Source organism: Eulemur rufifrons, chromosome 16, assembly GCF_041146395.1.
Source record: "Eulemur rufifrons isolate Redbay chromosome 16, OSU_ERuf_1, whole genome shotgun sequence".
NCBI classification, from domain to species: Eukaryota; Metazoa; Chordata; class Mammalia; order Primates; family Lemuridae; genus Eulemur; species Eulemur rufifrons.
Window position 1 is genome coordinate 82,323,624 of NC_090998.1, and position 19,136 is coordinate 82,342,759.

Consider the following 19,136-nt stretch of genomic DNA (forward strand, 5'->3'; position numbering starts at 1 on the left):
TGGTTATTGTTTTACAATAGCTGCTTCCAGAAGCATTGTAAGGGTTTCAATTAATCAGCCCTTTGTGTGCTTCAGACTATGCAAATTTATCACATCAAACCATTCAACTGCTCATGGGAAAGCCGTGTAAAAACTGTATTGTCTTCTAGCGCCTCCTCTCATTTAGAGTGATGTTTTAATAAGAAAGCTAATCAAGTTTTCTTATGCATTATTTATCTGTTAACATGTAAGGAAGAGCCGAATTAAAATTATGTCAACCGGGATATGGCAAGTGATGTGATAGATCTGGAAATGATTCAACAACAGAACAAAGCTAATATGATTCAACAGTTTTTGTCTACTCCCCTCCCCCTTGGGATTATTTAAGGTGGTGGTGTGAAAATAAAAGGTTAATTTGATAACTGGAAAGCAGGGAGGGAAGAAAGGAGTAACCACCTGTGTTAGCCTTCTTGTTTTGATTTAGAGATTTTCATTTCTGAATGTATAAAGGCTTATTGAGACGAGTTTATTCAAAGCAAACCATTTCTTACTTAATAGGAACAAACTTGAAAGCATTCCTGCTGCTTCTTTGGCCCCATTGACCACCATATTCATCAGCAGTAAACTATTCCTTGCTAGAAATCCACAGCCCCACACCCTTCATGAAGTTCTAAAGTTATCAGGAGACAGTGTCTTGATAATGTTAAGTGACCTGAACCAGCCCACTGAGGAGTTAGCTTCTTCTAGGCCTCTTCAGCCAAAGTTAGTGCAACTGCAACTGCTCCTTCTATTCATTAAGTTGGTTTCCTTTGCTTTGCTAGTTTGCTTCCTGCTGAGAGTAATTAGGTTTCTTATATAATAATAATTCCTTGTATTTAGATGCAGCCTTTCTCTAAAGACCTTAAAGTACCTCTCAGACATTAGCTCATCAGTTCTTCTAACACAATTGCCTCATGAGATAGGTGCTAATTATTCCCATTACAAAGACCAAACAACTAAGGCTCACCAGAAAGTGGTGCTTCCCCTACACCCTTAAGGTAACACAATATCAGTTGAACAGCATTGAGTCAAATTAAATTAAGGTCACCTGATTTCTTGATAGTCTGCCCTGTGTAGTCTCAGGGTCCACAGAGTGATGAACCCTTTACAGCTGGCATTTCCCCCACGTTTTTAAAACTTGTTAATACAGGGTATTGATAGTGTTCACTCCATTACTAAACACAACCCTCTTCTTTCACTATGATAAGAGAAAAATCACGGCATCATTTCACCCTTCATTCAGTGCAGAGAGTGTTAAACTGTGCAGAATAAATAGCCTTGCCTAATAGTTAAGTATCTGCAGAAAGTAAAAGTATGTAATTTAGACTCTGCCAGATGTGCTCCACATCATTTAGAGGATTAGAATGTGTTTTAGTTTTCAGTATTCGCTCTGATCGCTCTGCATAGCTACCTCTGGCTTTCTGGAGTTGAGGTCCTGAACCTCTTTGTATGCCCACCTCCTCACAGCACTTTTGGCACACAGCATATGCTTAGTGATTGAGAGAAATAATTCTTTTTCTTTCCTCACTTGGAAGAGTAATAATGTATATCAACCTCAGAGTGGTAAATGTAACCTAAAAGTTGTTATACATAGAAAGTAGACTTGCTCAATCAAATTTAAAAATTAAAAATTAAAGCTGATTGTGATATTAAAATGAGCCCTGGCCACTAACAGAATCGAAAACCATTTACTAGCCAGGTTTCAACACATTGGAGTCACATCAAAAACAGCTCCTGAAATAAAGATATTATTATAGTTATTTTCTGCAGTTGCCATTTGCTTTCCTGTCTTGATATGGTACTAGAATCCTTTGATTTTTCCTTAGCTTTTTCCTTATGTTCTTACCTTTTATCTTTTTCTGTTTGAATTAAGATAACCCATTACACAGAGCCAGTACACTAAAACTAGTATTTTTAAAAAGCCAAAAATGTCTTTTGCATAAGTCAGTTGCTGTTTATCTCATCGGAAGTACTTTTAGGACAATCAAACGATTCATGAGATTAACAGGACTTTTGTTGGGTAAACCTATTCCTAAACAATTTCTATGTTGTTCTGTGAAGCCATAGAAATAGAAATAACAAATTGGTACAGGAGCTGGCAGTGTCTGGGACATGACACAGAGAACTGTGACACTGGGCCCCAGATTTGCCTCTCCTGAGTGTATTGGCAATCAGAGTTCTAAGACTCCCTAAATTCTTCCTCTTTACAACTTAAAATTAAGATTGGTGGTGATGGAATAATATTTCGTTGAGTGGATATTTGCAGTTCTTTTCCGCTCTCACTTTCTGTGATTCCAGTTTTCCTTATTACCTGTTTGCATTTGTTAAAAGTTCTGTAGTATAGTCTGTGGTCTGATTCCAAGTTGCCCCCAGGAGTGCATTAAATGTTCCTGGGCATGTTAAACTGGTGTATTTGCATTTTACTGCCAGGAGGTTGTGCTATAAACAATGGGGTTGAGACACCAGCATGAGCCAGGGGATGAAATTTTATTTTAAAATCTGAAATGCTGTGTAAGCATTTAAGGTATGAATTGGTAATTGTTTCACAACAGCTTCCATTAGATATGGTTTATTTGTAGTCCATCCTCTTTTCAAGGATCCAGGGGAGTGTTAACACACTGAAGCGCACTGCATATCAATTTAAACCAGCATTAAAGGAAAATGACCATAACTTTTAAGACTTCTAAATATTGGAATGGACTTTATGCCTCTGTCCATGGAGAAAACACAATTCTAAATTTTTCATTTTAAAACAAGAAAAGAAACTTTCTCATTTTGATTAAGGATTTGAATAATTCTGAAACAGAAAAATACCATTAAAAAAAGAAAAGTCTGGTTCTAAGATTGAGAACTCTCTTTTTAACATTAATGAATTCAGTAAAATACAAACTTTTAAAAATCATCTGTCTAATTTGAGATTCGAGTTCATCAAATTCTGTCTAAATATTTTGTTTTAACTTCTAAGCTCATTATGGTCTCTTTGTGTTAACTTGTATTAAAATCTGTCAGCTATGACTGGTCTCATAAGCACAGTCAGCGGACCAGAATAAGTTAATTATTTACTTGTGTCACTAGTGCTCTTCATCTAATGAAATGCACAGCTGTGTCAGATCTGCAGTTGGATGTGTAGCTTCCATTGTTCCGCAAGTCAGCAGAGGGTAGAAGCCGCAGTGATGGAGAGCCCTCAGTTCTTTCTGCTGTTCTGGCTTTCTGTGTCGATTTCATGGATCTTTTATCATTCACTTTCACACAAAACAAACAACACAGGGCTGTCTGCTATGGGAACCATCTTGGCATATAAAAGGGTTTTCAGAGCCTAAAGTAATTTTAAGTTAGCTAAGATTTAATTTTTGGCTTACAGGTGCCTTGGTTCAGATACAGCCAAAGCAGTTCCTATGACAGAAAGAAAAAATCTGAAAGCTACGTATATGTATTTTTTAACAAAATGTCAGGAAAGGGCTGATATGAAAGAAAACAACTTCCCAAAAAGGAAGTTCTATACTAAATATTAATCAGATTTCAAGCAAAGTTATTAGAAATTCACATTTCAAGGGGAATGAGGATTTTTTCATTTTAATAACATAATAAAGTTGAATTTGCTTGATTAAACATGTCAATTGAAACTAAAAACACAAAATGCAAGTCATCTCTCCATACCCTCCCCCAATATAAGTACGTCATGCTTCCTTGGTCAGTTTCTGTACCTCCTGCCCCTTGTTCCCACCTTCTCTTGTAGGAGGGTGGACAGGCAGCTTCCTCCTGAGCAGACGCCAGCATCCCCCTGTGAACTGCTGCTTAAGGGGTGCCGAGGTTTTTCTTTGGTTTTGTTTTTAAGAGGTGTAGCTGAACCCTCCATCTCTAGACCAGCCAAAATTACATTCTCACCCAAGCACGTCCCGAGACCGGCCCCTTTAGGAATTGCCGTTTCTAACATTTTGTTCACTGCTAAACAATGTTGTTGTCGGTGCACCTAGATTTACAATTTGATCTCTTTCAAAGTAGATTTCCCAGTAGCCCTAGGGTTTTGTCAGATAATTTTAGTGTGGATAAGATGGATTTTTGGAGGGAAGAAAAAAGGGTCACACAGTCTGCTTGATTTAAATTCTAACACATTGTAGCTGAATTTGAAATAAAGTGAACTGAATAATTGTTTCTGTTCTTCATGTAGGAAAGCATACATTCTTTATAATAATACCATTTCCAGCAAAAAGCCAGTTAAAGGAACTACATGCTCTAGAATTCAGCTCCACAAACCTAATAACCATATTGCTGGCAACCACTAGAAATCAGACTATTAATAAGTGGTATTAAATAGGCAAATGGCATTCTTTTCCTTTACACTTTAGCTCTTAGTAATTAAAACAAATCACAAAAAAAATTTATTTGAAAGTAGTTTGAGTAATTATGTAGGAGTCAAACAGGAATGAAAAATTTGAGAGCAGTTTCTTTTCAATAGGTGAAGATGTTTAATAACTTTACACATGAGGAAAAGGAATTTTATCTTACTACAAATATAAAAGCATTTTCTTAGTCGAATGCTATTGTACGCTAGTTTTCTGATTCTAAATAATGGAGATTTTAGTTAATTATCTAAATTCTATTCCTACTCCTCCCAAGAAAAAGAAATAAGAGGAATCAAAAACTATTTAGCAACAAAATCTCCTACAGGTTAGAATAATATTAAGGGAGTAATAAAGTACAGTTAATTTAAGAGAATATCAGTAGTGCATAGAGTTGGTAGGTTTTTGTTCTGTTTTCATTCTTAGAATTCCATTTCTAATTCTAGTCTTTTTTTCTAAGGAGTGATTTGGCATTTAATTTTCTTGTTCAACTTTACAAGTTCAATCAAAGATCACTTTTCTAATGTGCTGTAAGCTATAGGAATTAAAATTCCTTCAGGCAGTTTAGACTCAGCCATGGAAGCCCTGGCGAAAACCAGCCAACCAGCCAGAGCTCTGCAGCCAATAGGTAGACTTATTAGCACATCAGCCACACACGAGTACTTCTTGTCACAGTTTTTTAAATCCACGTTTTAAGTACACCCCTCATTCGATCACTTCTGTGTTTGGTAGTCAGAGAACTTGGATTCCTATAATTTGGGCATAGAAACTAGCGGATCACGAACTAGCTGATAAGGAACAAAACTGCTGCTGACTTAAAGCTTCGGGGACATCGCAGACCTAGGGCCCAGTAAAGTCTCTACTCTTCAGTCTCCGTGGCACGGGAGGCGGGGCAAGCAGCCTGACAGCACCATTGTGTGTCATGCCAGCAGGACAGTACACAGGCTGCAGTGCCTTTCTGCAGGGAGAGTCATTTTTGAACTGTTTGTCTAGCAGGATTGTTGGAAATTGCTTTTGTTACTCTTGATAGGGACCATGGGGAAGGTTTTAGAGCAGTGGAAATAGAGATAGCAGCAGGGAGATCCCAATTAAGTACTGTATTTTTCCTCTCTGCCGATTTGCTTTACATGGCATGAAATCTTCTCTCCCCCAGGTGTTTGTGGCTTGATCGTCCCCCAGGAAGACATGCCATTTTGTGATTCTGGCATTTGTCCGGACATCATAATGAACCCACACGGCTTCCCATCTCGAATGACGGTCAGTTATCTTTAGATTTTTCAGAGATGCTGCCTTTAAGGAACAAAGCATGCAGTTAGTTTAGTTATAGTGAGTGGAAGTGATGGGACCCTGAAGCTGATTTTTAGAGAGAGCCCTTGCCAGATAAACAGGTTCCTGGTAGCCCCTGACAGTTCTGGGCCACTCTCCTCTACAGGGAGAATGAGGAGCTCGTCTGCACTTCCCTTCAAGAGCAGAGATTTCTGAGTGATGAATTTACCCCCCAGCAAGGAAAGCCCCTTGTATCAAACCTCAGTGGATCTCCCTTTTGGGGGTTATTCTTTGCAGTCCTGGCTCTACCTCTTACCAGCTGGTGTGGCCTTGGACCACTTGCTTAACCTCCCTATACTGCAGTTTCCTCATCTGTAAAATGAGAAAATAATAGTACCTACACCACAGGGGGATTGAGAGGTATAAAATTAGATCATACATGTCAAGCTTTTTCAACAGAGTCTGTCACAGCAAGAGATCAATAAATATTGCTGCTATTAATTTATCACTATTATTAATAGTAGTAGTCTCAAGCCAGAGATAAATCAGCAAAGAGAATTCCTGTGCCACAGGGAGGTACTCACATAATTTGTTCACATCCCACAGGTGGGGAAGTTAATTGAGCTGCTGGCTGGCAAGGCCGGTGTGTTGGACGGCCGGTTCCACTATGGCACTGCGTTTGGAGGGAGTAAAGTGAAGGATGTGTGTGAAGACCTCGTTCGCCATGGTTATAACTACTTGGGGAAAGACTATGTTACATCTGGCATCACAGGGTAAGTGTGTGATTGAGCCATTTCAAAGAAAAAGAATGGTTTTATTAGGATAGGAGGTAAGATCCTTTAAAACACACTTCTTAAGTATACCTTAAGAAGTATATGTTAAGGTGTGAGCATTAAGGACTAAGGAGGAAAGCTTTATTTCTTTAAGAAATCTGATACCAAAAAAATCCAAATTTGGAAAACTGACAAATTGAGGAGTGCCATTTATACTGGTAAGGTTATAATTTTAAAAGTAGAAAAGATTTACTTTACCAAAATGACTTCTGCCCTTTTTCTAAGTAACACGTCAATTGTATATAATGCAAAGGTTTCCCTTACCTGTTGAACTTTCTCTGCATTCATATGATGAGTATCAGATAGTTAATGCTTTCACAGAGAGCCTGAGTCCTAGCATTCCTGCATTTTTTCACTAAGATGTGTTAAGCGCCTACCTAATAAGTGCTAGGCACTAAGTATATACCAGTAAATGTAGTAAACATGGTCCCTGACCTTTGGAGCTGACCATTTAGATGTGTTACTAGACATTAAAAAATAACAGACAAAAGCGGCCGGGCGTGGTGGCTCACGCCTGTAATCCTAGCACTCTGGGAGGCCGAGGCAGGTGGATCGCTCGAGGTCAGGAGTTCGAGACCAGCCTGAGCAAGAGCGAGACCCCGTCTCTACTAAAAATAGAAAGACATTATACGGACAACTAAAAATCTATATAGAAAAAATTAGCTGGGCATAGTGGTGCATGCCTGTAGTCCCAGCTACTCGGGAGGCTGAGGCAGTAGGATCACTTAAGCCGAGGAGTCTGAGGTTGCTGTGAGCTAAGCTGACGCCACGGCACTCACTCTAACCTGGGCAACAAAGTGAGACTCTGTCTCAACAAAAAAAAATAAAAATAAAAAAATAAAAATAACAGACAAAAGATTACTTCTCGGTGAGGCCTATCATGACTACCTAATTTAAAACTATAACCCAGTACTGCCCATTTCCTGTTTTATTTTTATCTGTAGCATTCCTCATTATCAAATATACTATATAATAGTACTATATAATACTATTGTCTGTCTCCCCAGCTAGAATGTAACCTCCATGAGGTCAAGGCTGGTTTGTTCTGTTTACTTTTCCGTTTCCAGTGCCTAGCACAGGGCCTGACACACAGCAGGTGCTCCATAAATATTTGTTACCTGAAGGAATGCAGACAAATAAATTCAAGTACAAACAGCTCTCACCAAAATGAAGACAAAGAATAGGTTAGAAGACCCCTGTGAGGAAGTGGATATTTAAGCTGAGCTATGAAGGGTGAGAAGGATAGGCCATTTGAAAAGTGTTTAATGCTGAGGAAAAGTATGTTTAACACTTTGCCAGGGAAAGAGGTGGGGAAGGTCAGGGAAGCGGAAGAGGCAGGCTTGGCTGCAGTGTAGAAAAGAGGCCTTGCTGGTGGCCTGAGGTGCAGCTGGAGAAGGGGAAGAGCGAGGTCACCCAGGCAGAGTGTGGGATCTTCCTATTAACCAAGGAGAAACAAAGGTCCCTGGAATCTTCGTGAACGACAGGGTTTAGAAACCTGAATCACACATGGTTTTAAAGGATCAAATCAGTTGCTTAAATTAAGACACACTTATGTATTTTATGCCAGGTAAAATTCTAGGACATAGGGTTTATACTCTTCTTCTGAGGTTTTAAGCCACTTGAACACGAGTGAGGTTCAGCGTAGAAGCATGTGTGAAAACAGAGCTTGATTTGGTGCTGCAAATAGACTCTCCAGATGTGATTAAAATAAAATCTGTATCCTTTAAAAATATGGAGTGCTTTTTTTTTTCAGACGGTAATAATGTGGATTTCTTTAGGTGTATCATACTTGAGATGTTATAGAAAATCTCAGTACAGGAAAAGACTAATGATCCATTTCAAAAAATGTAGTTGTCATTGCTAAATTGATCACCTTAGTCTTCACTTCTCCACCCAGAAATAATGCAGATGTTGACTAGAAAGTGTGCAAAATCACTTGGGCAAGTTGGTGGACCTTCCTGAACATAACTGTACTAAAAGATTGGATGGGTTATATCCTGCCTGCTGTAGACAGTGGTAGTCTATGTCCCAGTCCACACTGCTTCCCCCAGGCCTGCCACCTCCAGCCATGGTTTTCATTTCTTTGCCATTTATTTCACTGGCAAAGGTTGAAAAACACTGTTTGTTAGTTGAAAATTCCAGAGGGCCTGCAAACATATTTATCCACCAGCTTTCATCCCTTGTTCATTCTTGAGCATAGCTAGGAGGAGAAATTGCCTATGGTTTTATGCCGTTGATGATGGAATAGCACTGGGTAACAGAGTTTCATAAATTTTGCCATGAGCAACCATACTATTGAGGAATAGAATAATTCACTATTACAGCTGGAAGGAACCTTGTTCTGACCGCCTTGTTGTACAACTAAGCATACTGAGATAGAGAGGTCGTGCAGTTGCTATGTGACAGAAATGAGGCAAAAACAGGGTCTCTTAATACCCTCTCCACTGTGCCTTCCACTCCCCTTTGATTTTCCAAGAATCTGGTCATGCTTAAGCCAGCAGAATGGCTTGATCACTGCAGAAAGCCTTTGCTAGTGATGCTGAGAGCGCGATCAGATATACCAAGCAAGCAGGGGCCATGTATTTTTATTTGCCTCTCTGCCATTTCTGTTCCTTCCTTTGCTCTTTTCACTCTTTCCTCATACTATAGCCCAAAATTTACTTGTTTCAGGACTAGCCAGTGTGACAGGGAGAGCTCTGGATTTGAACTGCTGCTGCACCACTCACCAGCTCTCAGCTGACCTCTCAGACCCTCTGTGCCTATTCCTTCATCTTCAAAACAGGGATGACAGTTCTCCCTCCCTGGATTATTATGTGGATGAAATGGCACATGGTAGGTGCTTCCTTTCCTTTGAGGAGGGAAGTTCTGAGGCAGTTAAAATTTTTTTTAAAGGTATCAATTCCCTGGTGGTTCTTGCTCCAGACTTAAGAAAAAAGGTTTCTTCTGTCAAAGCACTTGTATATTCACTCTCTTTTTAAACCCTTACTATAGTTTTTCTAAAGATTCACTGAATCGATTATGACATTTATTGAGCACTAGTTGTGTGTCAGGCAAGGTCATAGGTGCTGGGCCCACAGTTACAAAGGAATCACAGTGTTTATCCTTGCAGAGTTTACTTCTCATGGGGAAGATAGGCAATGATCAGAAACGATAAATGTATGCTATGAAACCAGAAGGTGGTAAGGGCACTGAAGGGTGAGGGAAGGGGAGTGGCAATGCTGGGGGTGGCGAGGACTCCCTTAGATAAAGTGATCAGGACAAGTCTCTCTGCAGAGGTGAAATGTTTGACAGAGCCATGTGGAAGAAGGTTTCAGGCAATGGAAACTGTAAGCACAAAGGTCCTGGAGCAGAGACAGGCTTGCTACATTTGAGGAGCAATGAAGAGGCCAGTGTTACTGGAGTAGAGTGAACAGTGATGGGAAGAGGGAATAGGAAATGAGCATGAGGAGGGCGGGAACCAGGCTGTATTTGGCCGTATGGCTGTGATACAAAACTTTGGCAATACAGATTCTGAGTGTGATGAGAAACATGGGGGAGTTTAGAGCAGAGGAATGACCTATTGTGATTTACTTTTTAGAAGGAATCACCCTGGCTTGTTATGTGAGGAATAGATTGTTGAAGGATAAGAGTGGGAGCAGGGAGACCAATTAGAAGATCATTTGTGGTAGCCCAAGCAGGAAAGGATGGTGGCCTGACCAGGGTGGTAGCCATGAAGGAGGGATCGTCCTATACATACTGTTTCACAACCTGTTTAAATGCTTATTTCTTTATAAAACCACTTACCTTTTAATATAGCTATGGTACTTTTATATTTTTAGATCTAGCCTTTTCATTCACTACAGTCTGAAAATCATTTTTACCCAATCAGTTATAAACCTCTTCATAAACAAGGACCTGCCAGTGATGAGTCCTAGAAAAGGCTGTCTCTTATTAGCCCAAACTTAGTTTCTTAATCCAAAACACTGCCCTTTCTTTCAGTGAGCCCTTAGAGGCATACATCTATTTCGGCCCTGTGTACTATCAGAAACTGAAACACATGGTGCTGGATAAAATGCACGCCCGGGCCCGGGGCCCACGAGCCGTCCTTACCAGGTAAGAGAAGAGTAGTTACAAAAAGAATTTATAATGCAGTCAAGTCTGTCTTTATTTTCCGGATACAGCAAAATGCAGACTCAATAAAGTTTCTGTTTTCCAGAGATGTCAAAATTTCAGGCGTTAGACATTAAGAAAAATCATTTATGTGTGATTAATATGAAATATAGCAGCCAATTAAAAATTATTTCACAGGCACAAGAGCAAATCTACTGTAGGTCTTGCCAGTGGACTCCTAACAGCCATTTACTATGTAAATAAATGTTTGCAGATATGGTTCTATTCAGAAAGGTTCATATATAAGGTACATACATACCCACACACATACCGATACACTTGCATGCACCCATGTGAACACATGTGTATGTTATTTGGTAGCCCAAACCACAATTGTACTTTTTAAAAAAAACTAATGTTATTGAAGCATAAGGCACCTGTACTTGCATACTTATTTGAATAAGCTCCAGCAGGTTAGGGTCCATGTGTGCCCTGACCACCAGTATATCCTTCCTTAATTCTAAGCACAATGTCTGGGTGTTGATGAATGAGTAAATTGCTGGGAAAGGGAATTAGAACTACTGAGTTTCACATGTTCTTAGTACTGCTTTTTCCAGTTGGAGAAGCATGGTCTATGGCAGTAGTTCTCAACAATTTTGCGTCCCAAAGGACATTTGACAACATCTGGAGACATTTTCAGATGTCCCAACTTGGGGGTTGGGGGGGAGTTACTAGCATCTTGTGTGTGAAGGTGAAGGATACTGCAGGTATGCCCCCACAACAAAGAGTTGCCCAGCTCTGTATGTCAGTAATGAAGAACCCTGGGCTAGGGGAGGGAACCCAGGCCTTGGAGCCAGATAGGCACAGATGTGATCTCATCTCTACCTTTTAGCACTGTCACAATCCTTGGGCAGATCACTTAGCTTCTCGCAGCTTCAGTTTTTCTCATATGTAAAGTAGAGATGGTAATACCTACTTCACAGGGTGCTGGTGAACATCAAGGTTTGAACAGAGAATGTATAGAGTGCTGATCCATAGGTGATGCTCAGTCAGTACCGGGTTCCCTCCCTGCTTTCACTGAGCACTGCTTGGATGTAACAACACGGGGGAGCAGGGAATGAAGCAGCTAGTATTGTTTAGGTTTTGTTTTTTTAAAACCAAAGGAGGGGTATAGATGACTCAATCCCTTGACCATTTAAAACTGAGCAAATGCACATGTCTTTTGAAATGATAGACATATGTGGGCTTAAAATTGCAGCAGAGAGAAGAGAAGTTGAGATTCTTAACACAATAATCACCTCAGCAATGAGACCCTACTTAGGTTAGGTGTGTTTCTCCTCTGAATTCTGTCCCCTGCTAAACTGTCATGTCAGTTACAACATCCAAAAACTATTTCAGAACAACATAAATGTCAAAGCAGTTATTGCCTATATTTTGCTTTGTTGTGTAAAGGAAGTTATTACTTTGGTATTACTTTTGTGTCTTCCATATGAAGACTGCCTAGAGAGCATTTGTTTGTAGTCAGTTATCTCAGCTGGTAAAATCCAAGTACTGAATTCTGACCACCTTCACCTTACACAGTGACCTCAGGTCGATGGAGCACCTACCTATGGGTGGTTCTGCCAACAGATAAAAATGTATAGATGTTGTATTCAGTTATGAAGTTTCCACTTAATGTGTTCATTTAGACCTATTTGTGAGTCTTTCATGCATAGATTCTCTTTCCACAAATAATCTACAACTTACTTGATCTCTTCTTGCAATTTTCAACAACAACATTTTAAAAATATTAAATATTTCAGCATGTGTTGGCATATACTGTGGTTACCTTCTTAATTCTTTGGGGGACTGGCAAGAACAATAAAGATTAAAAGACGCTGTGGAATAAAGCAAACAAAGGGCTTATGGTTCACCCCTACCCAGAGAGGACCTCTAGGAAGTATCCCTCCAAAATAAGCCAGCCAGGGAACTCGCTTTCTTTTCTTTCAAAATAATTTGTGTGCTCAGTATCTAAGTGGGGTTCCCTGAGTTATTCATAACTCCCTAATTTTATCTACATCTCTGGGTCCTGGATTCTGACCCTTTTAAAGTATTCTCAAGCCCAGCATGTACATAAACCACAGGGAATCCATTTCAGGGGTTAACAGCCCTGAAGCCCTGGCAGTAACTGCTGGGATACCCAGATTTCTTCCACAATCTGTTCTGCTTAGTTTTTCTGCTTTTAAATAACAGAGTACTGCGACATCTCTGAAAATATTCAAAGACATTGTTCCCTTATTTGAGAACTCTACTATTCTAATAACAATGATAGTGACAGTAATAGTGATGATAATAGTAATACTAACACTTGTGTTTTATGTGTTTACATATTAGTATATTATTACATCTTATAATATTATATAATTATATATTATTTTCATTTAATAGCAACCACCAGTATTACATCTTTTCTCACTTGAGGCTCTTTAGGATAGGTATGCTTATGTGCTTTTACAAATGAGGTCGAGGAGCATGCTCAAGATCACTGTCTGATAAGTGATTTGGATCCAGGTAAGCCCTGCTCCAAAGCCTTGTGCTCTTTGCCAGCATGTGATGCCGTCTCTTTGTTTGTTTGATGTAATAAAACACATTTGTCTAATAACCTGTTTCAAAGGCAACCCACTGAAGGTCGATCTCGTGATGGTGGCTTGCGTCTTGGAGAAATGGAACGTGACTGTTTAATTGGTTATGGAGCCAGTATGCTTTTGCTAGAGAGACTAATGATTTCAAGTGATGCCTTTGAGGTTGACGTCTGTGGGCAGTGTGGACTTCTGGGGTATTCTGGCTGGTAAGTGGATTCCATATGTCTCTCATATCACACCCCTTGCCTCTTAAATCACAGCTCAAGAATTGACCCTGGATCATACCCACATATTCTCCAGCGTCTGTGATCACTAACGTGCCCTTCCCTGTGCATACATTCCTGTACCTGGGGATTCTATATGTACATGTTTCGTTTGTCTGCATAATCTGCTTTCTACACTACTAGAGTTTAAGCTCCCAGAGAATACAAACTTTACCTTATTCTTAATATTATTTCAGGAACCTTTTAGGACACTATATGCCTAGTAAAAAAATCCTTGCAGATGCATTGTTGGAAGTTAGAATCACAGCATGTTAAAGAAACTCTTTAAAAAAGATTGTGTTGAATGCCCTCATTTAAACTTCAGACTCAAAAAGCCAGGGATGCTTACAGCAAATTGGTGACTAAGGCAAGACCAACTCTTGTACCCTGACCACTTGTCCTCTCTCTGCCATGACAAGCAGCTTCACATTTGGACTGTAAATTCCATGAAGGCATGGAATGTCTCAGTCATTTATTCAACAACCATTTAATGAGTAGCTACTAATTGCCAGACACTGTTCTAGGCCCCAGAAATATAGCAGAAAACAGGTGATGGCTGCTCAAGGGCGCTGATCTTCTAGTTCATTCTGATCACATCTGTTTTGTTTGCCCTGCTTCTCCAGACTGGGACCTGGTAGATGCTATATAAAAAATACTTGCTGAATGATACCCTGCATTTGTAAGATTGCCAATAAATAAATTATGTAATTCATAAAGTTTATCATTTCCATGTACAGTTCAGTACACAAAGGCCAGCTTAAAAGATGACGTTATATATTTTTTTGTTTCTGTTTGTGTAGTTGCAGCACCTTTACTATTTGTAATGATTCCAGTCTACCACCAAAAGCTCTGTTTAGGGTTAGTCATGATCCTAAGTCCTAAAATACTCCTATAGGCAGGAGAGCCCATAGTTCTCTAGGCTCTACTTACTTTTCTGTCAGAGGCAAGGTCTAAGGCAGGTGCTACAGGGCTGAGAAACAGCCCCAACACCCCCTTCACCCCTCACCTACCCTCCCCAGAGCACCGTTTTCCTAGGGAGAGGCCATCTCCAGAAGGATATATTTAGGTCCAAATGAGCATTCATTGCTGAGGTTTGAAGAATACATGGGCCACCTGTTGCCCAGTGAGTCCCCCCTCGAAGCCTCCTTCCAGACAGAGTCCTAACTTCTTGCCCTCCTGAGCTACCAGTTTCTTGGCTGAATAAAGCCAATCAAGAGTCAGAACAAGTGGCTTTGTAGAACACAGTGTATATCTTGCTAGTTAAATAACAAAGCATTTTAGCCAATTATTTTATGATTTTGGTATAGAAGATTTGATGAGTCCTGTCTTTGAAGAAATCATTTCATTTTAAAAACTAGCAGAAGAGGTGGCCATTTACAGTTCGTTCTTTTCATAAGGTTGCAGAGATGGGGTGACATAATTCTAAGAATAAGCCTGGCTCTTTCTTACATCCATGAGATGGGAGTTTGCTTCAGTGTTGAGATGTCTATTCATCTTTTGGAATGCATATTGAGCTTGCCTTTTGTAGTCTGGGCTGAGGAAGGAGGGAAGAAAGGGAAGAAAGGAGGGAGGGAGGGAAAGCTGCCTGGAACCTAGTTCTATGCTTAAATCTTTAAATTTGGCACAAGGATTTTTAAGTAATTTACTTTGAAAGGATGGTACAGAAGAGTCATTGCATTAAAAATAGAGGTCATGAAATTTCAAAAAGAGTTTCCTTTTCTTCTCCCTGCATTCCTCTCCCTCCTCCCGTCCTCAAAGAAAAAACAGTAAACCAGATTCACTTAAGCACTTTGGAAACCTTCCCTTCTCCTCTACTGGTACTCAGGGAAACTAATGTAAGCAGTGATTGATGTCTCAACATTTTTCTGTTAAATGTGTATCTTCTTTCCTGCTTCATTTCTGTCTCATTTAGAGATCATCTGATGGCAATGCCTGTTTTGAAACCCATGTTTTCGGTGTGTATTGTATTTGAAATCCTTTGAAAGGACTAAATCAGGTTATACAGTTTGAGTTTCTTTACTATAATTAAGCAGACCTTAATATACCAAATGTCTGATTTTGAGTGGCCTACTTATATACCCTTGTTGCCAACAGAAAAAAATCCTAATCCATTCTGGTAGTCTGGCCGCCTCCTCGTGCGCTGCTTCTGGCCGAGGAACATAATGATGCTGTCATTTTTCCCATCATTACCTGATCATGTGTGCAGGGTTGTGTGGGAGGGAGCATGGGCGCTTGTCGGAGGAAGTCGCCCTTTAATGAGCCGCACAATGGAGGCTGGGTAATTAGAGCAGTTCAGAACCTTGAAACTGGCCTTTTGTCAGTGATTTGCACATTAGTAAGGCATTGCTATGGGGATGTTTACAGCAAGACTGTTGTTCTGCAGAAGACACCAAGGGCATAAGTCACAAAAGAGAGGTCCATAAGGAAAGCTACAGGGAAAAGAAAATCCCTATTAAGATAATTAGCTCATAGAGGATATTTCACTGGACAATCATTTCTCCTGTGAAGCCACAGCCACCCTCTTTTGCTGTCTTTGTCCTAAAAAAATCAGTTTATTTTATTGTTGTTCAGGTCAAGTTTCTACCTTTGGAAATTGATCAGACACAGGGTAAGGTAATTTATTTATATATACACATACACAGTTGCATTGGAACATTTTAAATGATGAAGAAATATTTAATAATAGAGAAGATTAATGGGCCTTCTGGATTTTGAATCAGCATATATGGAAATTTTAACTAGATTAGCTTGGATTGCAGTCATAGAGTAATGTACTAGACATGAGAATCAGCCAGTAGTTACCCTAGTTAAATCCATTTCTTCAATTTAATTAAAGCATGAACATGAATGGTGAATAAATTAGATCAACTCAGGCACATTAAAAACATAATTCTTAAATTCTAATGCATTAAAGAGGTCTTCAGGTAATCTTTTAAGAAAAAGTAACTCACCAAGTTTATAATATTACGATTGATAGATCAAGTACTCCACAGTTTTAAGCACCCAGGGTCCCCTGATCATGACATCCAGCATGCCTCTGTGATGGTTCATCTTCTCCCATTCTCTTCTCAAGAAGTTCTGTATCTACATAGTTATTCACCACCACATTCAAATTTGCAGCCTCTGTGCTTACTTTTATTTTCTAAAATAATAAAAACTATATTTTGCTGATTGCAAAAATAATCCCCGCTCATTATAAAGTTATAAAAAATATAAAGAAAAAGTGACAGTCACATTAATTCCCACCACCCAGAGATGACCATTATTAACATTTTAATGATTCTTCTTTGGGACATTTCTGATTGTCAGTAGTTCTTTAAGTTTTTTTTCCCCCCTTTGGTTACAAACCCTTTCAAGATTCTGATAATAGCAGAAAAATACAAATACACACAAACAAACAAAATCTTTAAAAATTTTACATATGATTTTGGGGGCTCTATACACTTACTGAAATCCATCTGAGGGCCCCATTAAGACCATGCTGTTTGGCAAGCTGCCTTTTTCACTCCACAGTGTGTCCTGGACACCTTACATTTTAATAAATATGAATCTATATCATCATGTGCGATAGCTGCACAGCATCCTTCTATATAAATGTCCTACAGTCACGGAAACACTTGCCTAGTAGACAGTTGCACAGTCTCCTGCTTTATGCTTTTGTAAATAGTGTGGCTGCAAACATTCATGTGCACACACCTTTGCCACTTTATGATGACTTAAAGAATGCGCACATTTACATTTTGTGCACATACTGTCTTGCTACCCTCCAGAATGGCTGGCCCTTTGTTCACTGAGGAATCTCCCTCCAGGTTCTGGTCTAAGCTGGTCTTACTATTCTTGCATTCATTTTCCCCCATTAACTGGGAGGACCTAGTTTTCTACCTATTCAGTATCAGGATTTGTCCTAGCTGCCCCAGACCCTTGAGGAGTAGTGTCAGGTTCTATTTTGGTCTGAAACCTGAAAGAATAATTCACTTTCTTCCCAGGGACCCTTCTTCAGTTGTAGCCATTGATTAAGTTCAGTTCACTGGCTCTTCCTGAAGGAAGAGAAAAGAAAATCCTAATTGGAATGGCAGGCATATTGGTTAGGAGCATGGGCTGTTGTAAGGATTAAGTAGGAATATATGCGCATGCAGAGACACACACACACATTCCTTAGTTTTGCACAGGGACAGCACGGCATAAGTACAAGTATAGTACCTTCCAGTACTGATAGAAATAACCAAGCCCGAAGAGCACTGGAAAAATTAGCCATTTAGTTGGACACCACTCTCCTATTCAGAAGTCTTGTTTTTTTCCATAAGACTTTAAATATCTCAATGACAGAAACCAAATTATAATTGTTACGCATCTTGCCTATAATAGTGTACTACTAGAATCGTAGATGCTTGTCAAATACATGGAGATTGATTAAATCAGTTTAAAACTCTTTAAACAATGAAAAAATCTAAATCTGAGTAAATTTCTGATGGTTTGAATTTCTAGGGCTCATTTAAAACAAGTCTATGGGCACATGTTTTTCATTTTAAGGAGAAAGGTCTAGAAATTTGGTAACAACTGATTCAAGTTGCATGCTTTTAAAACTGGAGGGAGTGGTATTTGTCTTAATTTTTTTCTTTTGCTTGGATGTTTATTTTCTGGGTACATATGTACATATTTGACAGTGCAACTGAACACTTAGAAAAATGACTGATTTCATGGAATAATAGAATTTTGTAGAAAACAGTTCTCACTTCCTGTGTGGCAGACCTTTGTTTCTGAGCTGCTATCCCTCTAACACATGCTGACTTGGGTTTCAGGTGCCATTACTGCAAGTCATCATGCCACGTGTCTTCCCTCCGCATCCCGTACGCCTGCAAGCTGCTCTTCCAGGAGCTGCAATCTATGAACATCATTCCCAGGTTAAAACTGTCCAAGTACAATGAATGAGGATGGAAAAGATGATTATTTAAACAGAACAAGTGATGTGTTCAATGCAATGGAAAGCAAAAGGGATTGAGGACTGCTACTCCTCTGAATAATTCCTTTGAGTGTTCTCTCTCTCTAAAGCAATGAAAAAATTGATGAAAGTCTTTTTATGTACTAGAAGACTGAGTAAACAGCCTCCATCAGTGAGCTGCTAGGCATGGGAGAGATGTCAACAACATGGGCTGTAACGCAGTTTGATTCACAGATGGACATGACCTGAAGGATAAACTTTTATTTATGTTCTGATACCTTGAAATTTACTCATTGGAAGAACTTATTCATTAAAGAGAACGCTTGGGGTTAAATTTCTCATGATATCTTCTGGCTAACAATTTTCAAGATTCTTCTGCAACTTGGAGGATCTGAAGAATTCATTTGGTTTGGTCAGCTTGGCTCTTGTTGAGGTGGCTGTTTCTGAGCGGTATGTGGAGGAAAGAGGACCACATGAAGCTGTGATAGCAGCCAACAAGTGATGGCTTTCTTGTCTGGTACTGTGGGGGATAAATTTTCCCAACAATAAACCTTGCGTTTACACACCCAAACTTTGTAATTTTAATCTTGGTGAAATATAAATTTTTTCCTACCTTGTTAAGCAAGAAGTTCATCTTTTCTCATATACTCAATTGCTGCTATTTTGAACCTCCATGATCATACGATGCAAAAATATTTATTAAATATCTGAATATAACTCCATGGATGCTTTGTCATTTTCTGTCCCTTCCATTTCTATCCGGATGT

At 39.4% G+C, this 19,136-nt stretch overlaps 1 protein-coding gene across 1 annotated transcript in view; it reads left to right on the forward strand.

The window, feature by feature from the left end:
* The window catches only part of POLR3B (RNA polymerase III subunit B), a 119,264-nt gene extending 100,339 nt beyond the window's left edge, over window positions 1-18,925 (forward strand). Inside the window, exons 24-28 of the mRNA XM_069489583.1 lie at window positions 5,512-5,615; window positions 6,231-6,397; window positions 10,436-10,549; window positions 13,200-13,373; window positions 18,230-18,925. Of these exons, the coding sequence (XP_069345684.1) occupies window positions 5,512-5,615; window positions 6,231-6,397; window positions 10,436-10,549; window positions 13,200-13,373; window positions 18,230-18,359 (689 nt within the window). The 3' untranslated portion in view covers window positions 18,360-18,925. The remainder of the gene's footprint in view (window positions 1-5,511; window positions 5,616-6,230; window positions 6,398-10,435; window positions 10,550-13,199; window positions 13,374-18,229) is intronic.
* The last annotated feature ends 211 nt before the right edge of the window (window positions 18,926-19,136 follow it).